The 13,155-nt window shown below is 35.0% G+C and overlaps 1 protein-coding gene across 12 annotated transcripts in view; it reads left to right on the forward strand.

Annotated features, from left to right (window-relative positions):
• reps2 (RALBP1 associated Eps domain containing 2) overlaps nucleotides 1–13,155 on the forward strand; it is a 91,971-nt gene that overhangs the window by 74,395 nt on the left and 4,421 nt on the right. For 10 of the 12 annotated variants that reach the window (XM_048177158.1, XM_048177153.1, XM_048177152.1 and 7 more), the window contains 3 exons: nucleotides 8,715–8,771; nucleotides 8,989–9,122; nucleotides 9,886–9,991. In XM_048177158.1, the coding sequence (XP_048033115.1) occupies nucleotides 8,715–8,771; nucleotides 8,989–9,122; nucleotides 9,886–9,991 (297 nt within the window). The remainder of the gene's footprint in view (nucleotides 1–8,714; nucleotides 8,772–8,988; nucleotides 9,123–9,885; nucleotides 9,992–13,155) is intronic. The other 2 variants (XM_048177150.1, XM_048177151.1) reach the window with 2 other exon arrangements.

The following is a 13,155-nucleotide window of genomic DNA, read 5'->3' on the forward strand; positions in this document are numbered from 1 at the left end:
TCAACAATTCTGTGTTTTTCTGTCAATATGGGGTGCTGTGTGTACATTAATGAGGGAAAAAATGAACTTAAATGATTTTAGCAAATGGCTGCAATATAACAAAGAGTGAAAAATTTAAGGGGGTCTGAATACTTTCCGTACCCACTGTAGATATTGTATTAACTAACGTTAACAAAGATGAATAAATTCTGTAACGTAATGGTCATCGTTGACGTTATTATATATATTTCATATAAATTATTAATTACTATTATTCATAATATAATGGTATTTTAATTTATATTATGATATTTGGCTCAATCCTTGTTGTAAAATTAAAGGCAATTATTTTTTTCTAGGTGATTTATTCCAAAAAAATAAAAACCAAATGCATGGTCTCAGCCATATTTGTTAAAATATTAATATCCTAAAAAAATATGAAGCTAAAGGAATATATGTAACCCATTTTTCTAAATATGTGTTCGTTCTATGAACTCAAATCTGCCTATTTAATAAAATAAATGTGCTCATTGAAATTATATATAGTGAAATTCGGCACACACTGTCTTCCTGCTGTCTGTCATCGTTTCTTTCTCAGTTATTAATTACGTGTCCTCTTTGAAGAGTCTGAACTTCCTCTTTCCAGTGTGTGTGAACACGCCTGCACCTCTTCGCCTGTGTCTCATGCCACTTCTGTGCACACACACTCACTGCAGTAACCTGATGTGTGTGTTCTCATGTTTCTGTGGCTGCAGGCTGGGAAGAGATGGTAGTTTCCCACAGTTTAATAAGAGTATAAAGCCACAGGAGCCCAATGAAAACACTCACACACACTCTCATCAGCGTTACACAACCTCGTACGCTCACCGCTGCGGGCCGTTCTTACCTCAGCTTGCATTACACACACACTGTTTTGACAGCACAGGCACCTGCAAATATCTGTGCTCAAGCCCTGTCCATGAAAGCTAATACTCATATGAGATATGAAGATATGAGCGTAGACTCTATATGAAGGGATTCTGGCTTGATCAAATACTCATAACTCCGCTGAAGCCTCCAAAGACCTTTAACCGTCTCGTACCGCAAGGGTTCCTTCATCTTTATGGCCTTTTTACCCCTTCATGCTTTTAACTTTTGGCTTCTGTAAAGCAGTGAGAGGGAATGTGATCACTGCGTGAAATTCATTTGTCATAGATGTGGGTTTCTGAGGTCATTATTGGACAGAGAAGCACAGTGTCTTAATCAGGCACGATCTGACATGTACGTTTCCAGAAGCTAGGAAGTCGGGGTTTTTTTGCATTTTAAAGGCATCATTGTTGCGTGACTTATTTTGGGATCATAGTAAATTATTAGTGTTTTAAAAAGTTAACTTTATGATGGCAAACGTAATCTAAATGATTTGGTACATCCCTAAATTACTGTATTCAGTTTATATTCAGGGTCTAGACTTTTACATGTCAGTAATACACCCGCAACAATAGTTGGCGCCAAATACACGTAAAACGAGTGTGTCAGGAAATATGGTGTGTCCCAGTGTAATGTTTTTCATGTCCGCAGGTTGAAGCGACCCCAAAAAAATTACATTTATCCCCTTGAATGTTCATTTTAACAAGGAAACTCAGATTTTACCCGCGGATCTCTGGCTATTTTTTATTGGGCGGGGTTACATTTTTGAGTTGGTTCACCCAAAAATTAAAATTCTGTCATTAATTACTTACCCTCATGCCGTTTCACACCCGTAAGACCTTCGTTCATCTTCAGAACACAAATTAAGATATTTTAGTTGAAATCCGATGGCTTAGTGAGGCCTTCATAGGGAGCAATGACATTTCCTCTCTCAAGATCCATTAATGTACTAAAAACATATTTAAATCAGTTCATGTGAGTACAGTGGTTCAATATTAATATTATAAAGCGACGAAAATATTTTTGGTGCACCAAAAAAACAAAATAACGACTTATATAGTGATTTCAAAACACTGCTTCAGGAAGCTTTGGAGCACAAATGAATCAGCGTGTCGAATCAGCGGTTCGGAGCGCCAAAGTCACGTGATTTCAGCTGTTTGACACGCGATCTGAATCATGATTTGATACACTGATTCATTTGTGCTCCGAAGCTTCCTGAAGCAGTGTTTTGAAATCGGCCATCACTAAATAAGTTGTTATTTTGGTTTTTTTTTGGCGCACCAAAAATATTCTCGTCGCTTTGTAATATTAATATTGAACCACTGTACTCACATGAACCGATTTAAATATGTTTTTAGTACATTAATGGATCTTGAGAGAGGAAATGTCATTGCTCCCTATGCAGGCCTCACGGAGCCATCGGATTTCAATTAAAATATCTTAATTTATGTTCTGAAGATGAACGAAGGTCTTATGGGTTTGGAACGGCATGAGGGTGAGTAATAAATGACAGAATTTTCATTTTTGGGTGAACTAACCCTTTAATTACTCACCCTCATGTCGTTCCACACCTGTAAGACCTTCATTCATCTTCGGAACACAAATGAAGATATTTTTGATAAAATTTGATTGCTCAGTGAGACCTGCATTGAGAGCAAGTTATCTTAGACTTTCAAACGCCCAGAAAGCTACTAAATACATATTTAAAACAGTTCATGTGACTACAGTGGTTCAACCTTAATGTTATGAAGTGTTGAGAATGCTTTTTGTGCGCCAAAAAAAAAACAAAATAACGACTTTATTCAACAGTATCTAGCACTCGTCACTGAACTAAACACTGCTTCATGAAGCTTTATGAAGCTTTTGTTTCGAATCAGTGGTTCGGAGCGTGTATCAAACGATCTCAAACTGCCAAAGTCACGTGATTTCAGTAAACGAGACTTCGTTACGTCATATTATTTCGAAATTTCAATGGCTCACATGACTTTGGCAGTGCTCCGAACCACTGATTCGAAACAAAAGATTTGTAAAGCTTCGAGGCTTCATGAATAATAGCATTGAATAAAAAATATGAAATAAACAAATCTAAAGAACAATGACATGTTTTTTGGAATTATTTTATCTTCAAGTTTATCTATGTATTTTATACATCCAAGATTGTGAGAGAAAAATAAATAGGAAATACTTTTTTATTTTTATTTTCAATAAAGTAGGAAATATCATATTTTATTTATTTTCAATAAAGTAGTATTAAATAATAAAAATAATAATAAAAAAACTGAAATGAAAATGTTTTACCTTCAATTTTCTGTATGTATTTGTATTTTTATACTTTGAGTATTGTGTCATTAGCTTAACAGTTTCCATTAGAATCAATTACGAATCGTGTCTCTTGGCTTGTTGAACGCTATTTCTGTGACATCCTTTATCGTACTTTGTCACTTTATACTTTATACTTTATGTACTTTATCGTACAGTTGCCGTAAATCTACCATCTGTCCTTCGCTATGACATGTTTTCCCTTCTATAAGTTCCAAGTTCTGACAAAGATTTTGCCCGCGTCTACCTGTATGATCTGACCTGCTGTCAAATTTTTGCTTCTCTCATATAAAATTGACACAGGATCTCATTTTGGTTCTAGACCTGACAGCTTCTGATTAATTGTATCTGGGTTCAGTTTCATATTGCATTTGATTTTTTTCTCCTTTGCAGCTTTTTATGTCCCTTGTTAACTAAAGACAACACAGCAGCCCTGAGCTGATCATTAATGACTTGAGCTTCAAGAGCTCAGGGCACATGTCATGGAAACACAGTCTCAGAAAACATCCTCCATCACTTACTTTCCACTCGTTTATGTCTTAGATCTCTGTTTCCTTCAGGGGAAAGCGCTCAGTCTTAATTAAACTCTGAGATATTTCTGAGCAGGAACCAAGAGATTCATGTTTGACCTTGAATCACACCATCTTGTGTTATCATCATCATCTCTCCGGAGTGCTGACTAATGAGAGACACAGTATATTTAAGCAGTATTCAGTATTATGATGTGATATTATGGAAACATTCATGGTTTGTTTCAGTCCCTGTTACAGAAAACACTTTATAATAATTCGTCGACATATTCAGTTTATATGCAGGGCTCGAATTGAGGGGGGATGCACGGGGATCAGGCCTGGATTTATTTATATGATATCGCTTGTTTCTGCATCTTCTTCACCTGTGTTTTGATCAGGAGATTCAGTTCTCTTTCACAAGATGTGTAATAGCGCCCCCTACATTGTAACAGTGAAAACACGGAAAGCCGTATAGTCTCGTCTTTGGTGGGGAAGCATTTTCTCATAAAAGACGAGATAACTCATCAATGGCGGGGAAAGAGTTAATTATTATTATTATTATTATTATTTAACTCTAATAGTAAAACACTGTAAGACAATTACTATCTAAATTTAACAAAATTTTAAATCTCAGGAATAAAACTCATTTTTTTCATAAATCATTACTATTGGTCACCCTTTATGTCTTTCTGTGGGTTTTGCAAATATTTAACCAATGAAACGTTAAAAAGAGCTTGTGACTGAACCTTGTCAAACTGTCAGTCAAACCTCATAACTCCGCCCGCCTCTACCGTGAATGTAGTGCCGCACGCAGTTTGGAACGTCTCTGCTTGTTTGCAATGCAAATGTAAATAATATATATATATACAGTCAAACCAACATTTATTCAGACACCTTGAACATTTCATTCAGTAATAAAGTTTAAAAAATGGTAATAAAATATGACAAGATCTCAGAGTTAAACTGTGTCAGAAAAAATAATCTTAATTATGTCAGATAACACTTAAGCAAAACATGGTCAGGTCAAAGTGTCATAATAATGTTTTGGTTCCAAATTGTTATCAATTTTATCAATGGTAGTCCACTGAATGAAGAATTTTTCTATAATATGTCACAGTTTACTTTATTTTTGCTATCCTCACTTACATAAATGAACTATAGTGTAAAATATATCAAAAATATCTGAATCATTTTTGGTTTGACTAATATATATATATATATAATATATATATATAATATTTTATGTATTTGAGGAACGGAGAACACTCTAAAAAGTACTTCAGGGGACCTGTTACCACAACTTAAATAAATGCATGGTTGCAAGTTAAAAATTCTAATTTATTGTTTTAATTAAACCTTTTAAGTTGCAAGCATTATTTTGTTGAGTTCTGTTTACATAATAATGTTGATCATTACATCAACTTTATATTGTCTGTAATTTAAACTCAAATTTCTGCGTTAATTGGCTTTTTTTATTAGGTTGTAGTAACTTAATGAAATTGTCTTGATAACTTCGGAAATTAGGTAGTTTCTAGTTCTCAGCATGTTTTACATAAGACTGGATAATGAGAATAAATGTTGAAATTAAGTGTTAATTTATTTGTTTTTAGTGAAGGGAAACACTGTTAGTGTTTAATGCTGTTATGTTTGACATTTAAGAGAGTTTCTGTAAAGTTGAAGTTTATGTTTAGACTACATTGACTCTATAAGCAATGACTATGATAATGCCAATGACAAGAAATATCTTACTTGTTCATTAAATATACATGTTAAATAAGTTGTTAGCATGTGCTATTGATTTGAACTGAAATAGATCAGATTCCAGGGCTATAGTAGAGGCTCTGGTAGTTATGCTACAAATTAAGTTCCTCTAACTCAGTGTAGCTTGTTGGTTTAACGTGAATTCACTCAAAGTTGTCACAATTTAAAAATGAAATTGGTGCAAACTGTTGCGTTAATTTTTTTGTGGAGCCAACACATTATTTTTTAGCGTAGTCTAGCATTTGTCGTCGACTCATAGCTGAAACTGTCTCTTCATCTTGAGATCATCAAGAGATTTTGGCCAAATGACAGAAAAAATGAGCGCCCACATAGCTACAATAAACTTTATAACCTGTAAGTAGTTAAAAAAAAGTAAAAACGGCACCAGTACAGTTTAACAGTGTTGTGTGTTATGTAAAACTTATAATGCAAATGAAAAATTCTCTACATATGGTAATTAACTAACTTTAAATTACAGCAATTGGCCAATCAGAACTCAATATTGTGACGAGCTGCGCACAAAGTCATGCAAGCTTGTTATTTAGGGTTATTGTTAGGTTTGACAGAAATGTCAAAAAAAAAAAAAAAAAGTTAAATATAATTTATTAAATAAAAGGTATTTAACAAAAAATAATAATGGAAGTTTTTTTAAAAATATTTTACCTTCGTTTTTCTAAATGTTTTTGTAGTTATTAAAATAAAATTAATAGAGAGAATAATAGTAATATTTTATTATTAATTTTATTTTATTTTCAATAAAGTAGTATTGAACAAATATATTGAATAAAAAGTCATATAAATTAAAGTCTAAAAATGTTTTATGAAGTTGTTTTACCTTAATTTTTATGTGTGCTTCTGTATTTTTATGCTTTTTGGAGTATTGCATCAGCATCTATTATAAATCATGTCTCCTAAAAGTTATTTATTTATTTAAATATTTTTTATTTTTAAAAATCTATTATTTATTTATAAAAGAACCTCAAGGCCAGTGCCTTGGTTTCTTTTGTTCTCTCTTTTTCCCCTTGAACTTTGCTATCCTCTCTGCATTGGATTGGTAAACAGAATTAATTCTCTGTGCTTATTCCTTTATATTTTGTGTTGTATTATCATGTGAAATGAATTCACCGCTCATTGCTTTATTCAAACAACAGGTGGCACTGTTGTTAGTGCAGATAACAGTATCCATGTGCCAAACAGCTTTAACTGACCAGTTCAGTACATTTTGACCCTCTCCAACTAACCTATTTTCCTCTCACACAGGTTATGCTAGGCAGGTGTTCAGCTCGGTCACATTTTTCCAAGGCTTTGTACTCTTTGTAGGAACACTTGTTTTTATTCAACACTCCTTTGCCCATGTAATGGTCCTTCTCAGTTTTATAGGCGGCGGTGGGCACCGTTACCTTCACGCGGCTGCACGGTGGTCGTAACTCTTGTGTTTTGTCCCGAGGGTACGGCTGGATGGGTGTAATAACTCGTTGTGTGTCGCAGCAAATCAAAACGTTTATGACTTGCCAGACAAATTTACAGCCTCTCAATCGGCCTGTTTCTGCTATTACTTTTCATTGTGCCATAAAGAACAGATTCCCTGTGCCACAACGACCACAGCCCTGGGCGGCAGGGGCTTTTTAGCCAACGTATTGCATTTTTTTACAAAATGATTGAATGTTTACACAACACTGACAGAGTTAGATAGCGTGGAAATATGGGCGTTCCAGTCTCGCATGATTAAATGAACAGCAGTCATATTTGTGTGAAATACAGCAGCGTGAGTGGGATGTTGTAAGCCAGAGAGGCTTTACTGAGAATGTCAAGATTGATGTTGTGCCCTCAGTGATCCATAAACGTACACTGTGTCGTATCTGAGCCAGCGTATAGAGAGAGCTGTGTAATTCACTTTAAAGAGCGAGGAAAGAATTTAATGCGGCCTTCACTTCAATGCCTCTACTTTTTCTTTGCCCACATCCTCTGTTTGAGAGACTCAGAAATTGCAGCTTTTGGAAAGAGAGGACTAAGGGAAAATGCAGACTATTATGCCCCTATTATGCTATTTTAAAGGTTCCTAATTTTGTTTTGGAGGCTCGTACAACAGGTTTACGTGCATCCAAGGTCAGAAGCACTTTAATTTTCTCATAATATCCATTGCAGCATCAGCTCTTTTCTCACAGTGTCTGAAATGTTTCAATAAAGGATTCGGTCTCTAAATGCCTCCTTTCTGAAAGCCTACTCTGCTCTGATTGGTCAGATGGCACAGTCTGTTGTGATAGGTCACACTTGGCTCCTTTGCAGTCAAAAGTGACCGAAGCCTTGAAATGTAACTACAATGTAATTTTTTTTTTTTTTTTTTTTTTTTTTCAATAATTTTTTTTTATTAAAGTTTTTAGAATTTTGAGGGGATTGTATGATACCATGCAATATTTATACAATTTTATGAGCTAGTTTTCCCTATTGAAAATACACTTTTTTGGCATTTAAAATCCAATTTTTTAAGGTAGATTAGTGCCATCTGGTGGGAGTCATGGTGTAACCACTAGATTATTATATACCTCTATATAAAAAGGCTTATAAATTCTATAATTGTTTTTAGACATAAATACTTCTTTTTATGAAGTTGTGGATTTGGATTTATACTTAGACATTCTCAAAGACTACTTATTGTCAAGGTTTAGATTTTTTTTTTTTTTTTAAATGTTGACTTGAAGTGTCAGTTTTTGCATTAATTTTACTGCAGTCAAACCTGAACACAGAGGAGGGCATTTTGTTACATTTAACATCAAAATAATGGTTTCCATAAAAATTCAAATAAATGTTCTTTTGAGCTTTCTATTTATCAACAAATTCTGAAAAAATATCATGGTTTCCACAAAAATATGAAGCAGCACAACTGTTTTCAACTGATAATAATCAGACATGTTTCTTGAGCAGCAAATCATCACATTAGAATGATTTCTGAAGGATCATGTGACACTGAAGACTGGAGTAATGATGCTGAAAATTCAGCTTTGATCACAGGAATAAATTACATTTTAAAAATATATTAACGTCGAAAACAGTTTTTTAAAATTGTAATAATATTTCACAATATTGCTGTTATTACTGTATTTTGATCAAATAAATCTTGGTGAGCATTAGAGACATGAAAGAATCTCACCAATCCTGTTGTCTTGGTTAATGTTACAAATTGCTTTGGAAAGCTAACATTGAAAGCCTCCTGATCTCAAACTCCTCATCCTCTTACAGCAGGAGACTGTCGTGACAGGAGCTCTCAGCACTGAAGACCTGGCACCTCCCAAATCGGTAAGAACTGACCCCTTTCCATTAAACGAGCACCTAACACCTCATCTGAGCCCCTTTAAATAGGGGTCCATATCTCACAGATGCTGAGACCATGACCATAATGCATCTTCACATGCTGATCTTCAGTGTACTGATGAGTAGGGCATGTTTGATGATAGTTTACCCATATGAGAAGTTTCTCTCAAGGTCTGCTTTAAACATTTAAACCACTTCCCAGGATTCCACAGTGTTACACCAGGGCCACGCCCCTCAGAAGCCAGTACGAAGAAAACTCCACGCTGAAAGCCAGAGTGCCACGCCCCCCTTGGCCACGCCCTACTCTGCTGCCACATTGACCAAATCTACACAGAGGTGCATATATCTTTTTTTATTATTATTCTTATTTTCTATTTAACTAAAAATGAACAAGAATGGCAATTACAATAGCATAATATAGCTTATAGAATAAATAAATAAAATTAATTAATTAATTAAATAAAAAATAAAGCAAATTAGAAAAAATGCATTAACTGTATAATATAAAATATTAAATATACAACAATGCCAATGTTTACAATAACTATTGACAATAACAAATAAAACAATTAAACAAATATGTAAATGAGAAAAAATCTAATAATATATTAAATAAATAATATTAAGCATTAAATATACTATAATGACAAGAAAAATACAAAATGATTACATTTACAAAATATACAATATTACATATAAATCAATAGCAATGTTTACAATAACTATGATATTATTATTGTAGTTTGTTCTAATATACATATTTGCTTTTTATATTTTGTAAGTAATCTTTAAGCTATATGTTATTGTAATATATATATATATATATATATATATATATATATATATATATATATATATAGCAAATATTTACATTAGAAACTACAATAATGACAATAGTAATATCAATTATTAACTATATAATATTAAATATAAACTCTAAAATGAATATATCAATCTAATCTTACACAATACATCAGGGAACAAACATAATGGATCAGTGATTTCTAAATGCTAAACAAGTGGGATCATGAATTGAACATAATGAAAAGCTCATCTACACATGCAAACACCGGTCATGAATATCTGGTGTTGTGTTCAGGCCTCCACCCAAGCAGAAGAGGGAGATCCAGATGGCCATAAGGAAGAACCGAGAAACCAACGCAGTCCTGACACGTCTCAACAGTGAACTGCAGCAACAGCTAAAGGTGCGGCAACCATATCCACACTCAGGAATAGTTCTTACACATGCTTATTCCAAGAAGCATTAAGAAATAAACGCCGGCCATTGATGCTTAAAATGTTAGCAGTCTCAAATGATGAGATCTGTCTGCTCACACATTAGTTTTAGGTTAGTTTCCTAGTTAGGCAGCACATACTATTTCCAACACCCCTACCCAGACCGATCAGATATCTTTAGTCTTGTATCGAGTGCATGCCGCTTTTATATATACACACAGATGGCTTGTGTTACCCTGAAGAGTTATTGAGTGACTGGAGATGGTCTAGAGTTGCAGCCCTCAATTTATTCAGAGATCTGCTCAATGAACACACACACACAGACAGGCTTTCTGAAAATGCAAGCTTGGACTCCGGCTCAAGCAGTTGTCTTCTTTAAAATAGTGCATCCTACAGCAGCTGTGCGTGTGTGTGTGTGTGTGTGTGTGTGTGTGTGTGTGTGTGTGTGTGTTTGAAGTGAAGGTGAGCATCAGAATGCGCTTGGAAATGCATTTTACCACTGACAGTGAGAGCAGAAGTGAAAGAAAGTGAGGGAAATGAAAAGTAAAAGTCGCTAGACTCTTGCTCATAAATGCCCATGTGCAGATCAGGTTGCACTGCATTCTGGGGAACAGTTACCGCTGCACGATACGTTATGAATCTCACTTTAAGACCCCGAAATACTCATGGTGAAGTTTTTTATCGTTCTTCGTTTAGGCGTAAAATGAAGTTTGAAATGCGCGAGCAATGATATACTGTAGTACGAAAGTGTTTTGCAGCTGGAGTGAACTTTTCATGAGAGTTTGGCAAGCTGTTTCAAACACCCAAAACGAACAAAAGACAAACTTTGTTTTGGCCTGATTTTGTTCGATATGAAGTCACATCAGTTCGTTCTTCGATTTCGTTTGAAGTATATTGGGGCCTTAAAGGATTAGTTCACTTTCAGATTAGCCCAAGCTTTACTCACCCTCAAGCCATCCTAGGTGAATATGACTTTCTTCTTTCTGATGAACCTTAATCGGAAGAAATATTAATAAATATCCTGACGCATCTGAGCTTTATAGTGGCAGTGAGCGGGATCAATGAGTTTGAGCTGAATAAAGTGCTTCATCCACATCCATCCATCATAAACGTACTCCACACGGCTCCGGGGGGTTAATAAAGGCCTTCTGAAGCTAAGCGATGCATTTGTGTAAAAAAAATCCATATTTAACAAGTTATGAAGTAAAATATCTAGCTTCCACCAGACCGCCTTCCATATTCAACTTACGAAGAAAGCACAACGCCTCTCGCAGTTCAAAAAGCTTACGCTACATCCTGCGCCTTCCCTATTCAACTTAAAGGTGCCCTAGAATCAAAAATTGAATTTACCTCAGCATAGTTGAATAACAAGAGTTCAGTACATGGAAATGACATACATTGAGTTTCAAACTCCATTGCTTCCTCCTTCTAATGTAAATCTCATTTGTTTAAAAGACCTCCGAAGAACAGGCGAATCTCAACATAACACCGACTGTTACGTAACAGTCGGGATCATTAATATGTACGCCCCCAATATTTGCATATGCCAGCTCATGTTCAAGGCATTACACAAGGGCAGCCAGTATTAACGTCTGGATCTGTGCACAGCTGAATCATCAGACTAGGTAAGCAAGAAGAACAATAGCGAAAAATGGCAGATGGAGCAATAATAACTGACATGATCCTCTTTCTAAATGTTTCGTTAGCATGTTGCTAATGTACTGTTAAATGTGGTTAAAGTTACCATCGTTTCTTACTGTATTCTCAGAGACAAGAGCCATGCCGTTATTTTCATTTTAAAACACTTGCAGTCTGTATAATGCATAAACACAACTTCATTCTTTATAAATCTCTCCAACAGTGTAGCATTAGCCCATTAGCCACAGAGCATAGCCTCAAATTCATTCAGAATCAAATGTAAACATCCAACTAATTACTATACTCACATGATCCGATCCATGCATGCAGCATAAATGACGAACATCTTGTAAAGATCCATTTGAGGGTTATATTAGCTGTGTGAACTTTGTTTATGCACTGTATTATAGTCGAGAGCTCAGGGGGCAGGGAGCATGAGATTTAAAGGGGCCGCGCGCTGAATCTGCGCATAGTTAATAATGCCCCAAAATAGGCAGTTAAAAAAAAAATATTTAAAAAAAATCTGTGGGGTATTTTGAGCTGAAACTTCACAGACACATTCAGGGGACACCTTAGACTTATATTACATCTTTTGAAAAGACGTTCTACGGGACCTTTAAGGAAAAAGCTTAACTGACACGACACCAGTTCCGTTTTTTTCCGTAACTTGAATACGGAAGGCGGTCATGCAGAAGCTAGATATTTTACTTCATAACTTGTTAAATATGGATATTTTTTTACACAAATGCATTGCTTCGCTTCAGAAGGCCTTTATAAACCTCCCGGAGCCGTGTGGAGTACGTTTATGATGGATGGATGTGGATGAAGCACTTTCTTCAGCTCATACTCGTTTGGTAACGCATACTGCCATTATAAAGCTTGTATGTGTCAGGATATTTATTAATATTTCTCCGATTGTGTTCATCAGAAAGAAGAAAGTCATATACACCTAGGATGGCTTGAGAGTGAGTAAAGCTTGGCTAATTTTCATTTGAAAGTGAACTAATCCTTTAAGAAAGTATTTGTTTTTGCTCTTAGTTTTGAGAACATTCTTTTTTATTTAATTTGTACATGTATTCATTTAGCATACGCTAAATGTATAACTGTAACTATATAATTAAATATATATATATTTTTTATGTAAAGCTGCAGTCCGTAACTTTTTTTTTGGGGGGGGGGTTAAAATTATCCAAAATCAATTTTTGAGCAAGTACATAACCAGACAGTGTTCAAAACTATCTCCTTACATTAGCCCGATTCACAACGGTAAGCTTGTAATAATGTTTCCTAATCTGGATGGTACTAGTGGGTTTCCGCGGGAAATTCGAGCAATGTCGCCGTTCGTCTTTGCATCATTACGTCACGTCTGTAAACGGAAAGAATGAGTCCCAGCTAGTAGGCTATATGGCATGTGAGACGGATCATTTATAGCCTTTTCTCACAGCAGCTGCAATAATTAAACGTATCATTTTGATGGTGCATTGTATGACGTGAC

This window comes from Megalobrama amblycephala, linkage group LG24 (genome assembly GCF_018812025.1).
Source record: "Megalobrama amblycephala isolate DHTTF-2021 linkage group LG24, ASM1881202v1, whole genome shotgun sequence".
NCBI classification, from domain to species: Eukaryota; Metazoa; Chordata; class Actinopteri; order Cypriniformes; family Xenocyprididae; genus Megalobrama; species Megalobrama amblycephala.